This window comes from Dendronephthya gigantea, unplaced genomic scaffold (assembly GCF_004324835.1).
Source record: "Dendronephthya gigantea isolate DGI-Jeju-01 unplaced genomic scaffold, DenGig_1.0 000192F, whole genome shotgun sequence".
Lineage (NCBI taxonomy): Eukaryota > Metazoa > Cnidaria > Anthozoa > Malacalcyonacea > Nephtheidae > Dendronephthya > Dendronephthya gigantea.
The window spans coordinates 189,874-193,111 of NW_021163202.1; the positions used below are offsets into that span (position 1 = coordinate 189,874).

General features: G+C 44.0%; 1 protein-coding gene across 1 annotated transcript; it reads left to right on the top strand.

Annotated features, from left to right (window-relative positions):
- Positions 1-238: 238 nt before the first annotated feature.
- On the top strand, positions 239-2,628 carry LOC114538968. The gene is made up of 2 exons (XM_028559809.1): positions 239-536; positions 599-2,628. The coding sequence occupies exons 1-2, from the start codon at positions 239-241 to the stop codon at positions 2,626-2,628; spliced, it is 2,328 nt and encodes a 775-aa protein (XP_028415610.1).
- Positions 2,629-3,238: the final 610 nt, after the last annotated feature.

Below are 3,238 nucleotides of genomic sequence, written 5' to 3' on the forward strand. Positions count from 1 at the left end.
AATGAGGGCTACCGCACCACTGAGAAGTTCATGACAGTCGCCAAAACATGTAGGACATGTAGCCGGAAGAGAAGGTGGGAAGCCAACAAACCATAAATGCTGGTTTTGCAAGACCTCAGCACACTGGACTGACCAATGCCAAACGTTCCTCGCCTTAGATGCCAGCGAACGGTTTAAAGTTGTCAAAGAAAATCATGCTTGTTTTAGCTGTCTAAAACGAGCTGGTCGTGGCCACAACATGTCAACTTGTTCTCGAAAACGTCAGTGCAGTGAGAATATCAATGGAGCCCAGTGCAAACATTACCATTATCCACTATTGCACAATGCAAACGCGTTGGTCTTCTCATCGGTTGCAACAAATGGAGAGAATATGTTACCTACGGTTCGGGCAGAGATCCTGGGAGCAAATAACGTCAAGAAAGAAGCTAATTTCTTACTAGACACTGGCGCTCAAATCAGCTTGATACGGACATCGGTTGCAGAGGAACTTGGGCTTAAGGGGAAAAGGGTCAACATTACCATAGCAAAAGTCGATGGTGAAGAAAACGAGATGACAACAAAGATGTATCGATTTTCAATTCGATCCATCCAATCCCAGCCGTAGGAATTCCGAATATCAGCAGTGATATGTCTGTAACGAAGATCGATAACGTAGCTAGAGCCTTTGGTATTCGAAAAGAGGAAATACGGAGAGGAAGTGGTCCAGTTGATGTTTTCTTAGGAATTGATCACCCAAAATTCCACACCGGTGAAACTAGAGAAGCCAGCAATCTTGTCGCAAGACAGTCACCATTGGGATGGGTTGTCTTTGGAGCAACATCGGAAAAGAGCGACAATGTCAACCAAGTCTTCCATATCAAGTGTTCGAACCCGATCGATATGAGTGACTTTTGGACGACAGAATCGATGGGCGTGGAAGGGAAAACATGTTCATGCGAGAGCAAAAAGTTAAGCCCAGTTGAAGCTTACGAAGCCAAAATTATAGAAGAGAGCTGTCAAAAGATTGGTAAACAATGGTTAATTCCATACCCCTGGGTCAAAGATGCAAAAGAACTACCGGATAACCAAAGCCAAGCGAAAAGGAAATTGGAAACTACTGAACGTCGTTTAGCCAAAAATCCAAACCATGCAGAAGCGTATGACAAACAGATGAGAGAATTGAACGAAATGAACTTCTCTAGAAAAGTATCAAGTGAAGAATTAAAGACGTACAAAGGACCAATCCATTACATATCACACCACGAGATCGTCAAACCCGAGAAAAAGAGCACCCCCATACGAATTGTTTTCAATTCCTCAGCATCGTATAAAGGGCACCGCTTGAACGACTATTGGATGAAAGGACCCGACTTACTGAACAATATGTTAGGAGTGCTTCTACGATTCCGAGAAAACAAAGTGGCTATCAACGCAGATATATCCAAGATGTATCACAGAGTCCTAATTCCTGAAAGAGACCAACATGTGCATCGATATCTTTGGAGGAACATGGAAACGAATCGAGAGCCGGATGTTTATGTGAAAACAGTCTTGACATTCGAAGACAAACCTGCACCAGCAATGGCACAGACCGCTCTGCAGAAGACCGCCGAAGAAGGACAGAAACGCTATCCCGAAGCAGCTGAAGTCATAAGAAAAAACACCTACATGGACGACATATGCGATTCCGTGAACTCAGAAGAAGAAGCTAAGAAAATCACGGCAGAAATTGATGAAATCCTTCGCAACGGTGGCTTTAATGTCAAGGGCTGGATATCAAACCGACCATTGAAGAAGGATAAAGAAAGAACTGTTAAAAAAAAGGAATCGGACTTAAAGCTCCTACATGGTTCATGTGAAGAGAAAGTCTTGGGAACGGTCTGGGACCATTACGAAGACGCATTTGGGTTTAAAGTAAATACTCCTGAACTGACCAAATTTACGAAGAGAGTAATTTTAAGTCAAGTAGCTCGAATCTACGATCCCCTGGGAGCAGCTGCAGCTTTCCTGATTCGTGCCAAAATAGAAATGCAAAAACTCTGGCTAGAAGGATTACAGTGGGATGACGAACTACCAAAAAGACTCCAAACCGCGTGGATTCGATTCTTCCAAGAGATGAACGACTTAAACAGCGTCACCTTTGAAAGGTCCCTTACACCAGAGACAGTGATTGGAGCCCCTGCACTATGTATCTTCTCTGATGCATCGATTGAAGCCTTTTGTGCCTGCGCCTATATCAGATGGGAGATAGAGACCAACACCTTTGCAACCAGATTTATCGCAGCGAAGTCAAGAGTAGCCCCACTGAAGTCGTTGACTATACCTCGCTTAGAGCTACAAGCAGCAGTCCTGGCAGTACGATTATGTTCTTCCATTCTTGAAGAGTCTCGAATGCAGTTTGTAAAGATAATCTTCTTCTCAGACAGCCATATTGTCCTTTCTTGGATTCGAAACCAACCCAGAGAATTTAAACCGTTCGTTTCAGCTCGAATTGCCGAAATCCAGAGCAAGTCTAATCCAGAACAGTGGAGGCATGTCCCTGGGGAGCAAAATGTCGCTGATGATGTATCGCGAGGAATAACTGCACTACAGTTAACCGGCAGATGGAAGTATGGTCCCGAGTTCCTGAAGTTACCTGAAGAGGAATGACCAAACGAGTTGTCTAACGCAATTGCCAAAGAAGTTGATCAATCAGAACGCCGCAAAGCCCAAATTGTACCTGTATTGCAAGTTACTCAACCGTCAGAAGTCATCCCATGTAAGAAGTTTTCAACTTGGAAGAAACTGATTCGAGTCACCGCCTACGTGTTTCGATTCATAAAAAAGCTAAAAATCCGACGTCAAACAAAAGAGAAAACAGAAACGACCCAGCCAGAAAATAACTCAGAAGAAATTTCAATATCAGCAAAGGAGTCAGAAGACGCCGAGTTATATTGGATAAAGCAAAGCCAGACGTCACTCCATAATCGCATTAAAAAGGGAGAACTAAAGGGACTAACCCCATTCACCGATGACAACGGAACGATCAGAGTCGGAGGACGCGTAAACGAAGCCATGATATCGTACGATGCCAGACACCCGGTTTTACTCCCACGTGAACACTGGATATCGTTACTGATAACTCGTAAATTCCACCGAAACGGCCACTCAGGAGTCGCAACGACCGTTGCAAAGATAAGGAAAGCGTATTGGATCATTCGATGCCATGACCTTGCCAAATCTGTGAAATTCAAGTGCGTATGTTGCCGTCGAATGCAAG

What these genes read in the sequence shown, in the direction of transcription:
- LOC114538968 (XM_028559809.1), top strand. Translation starts at nt 239, where the DNA reads ATGTCAACTTGTTCTCGAAAACGTCAGTGCAGTGAGAATATCAATGGA. An exon ending in TACCATAGCAAAAGTCGATG is followed by an intron (nt 537 to 598) that starts GTGAAGAAAACG and finishes ATCCAATCCCAG; the next exon opens with CCGTAGGAATTCCGAATATC.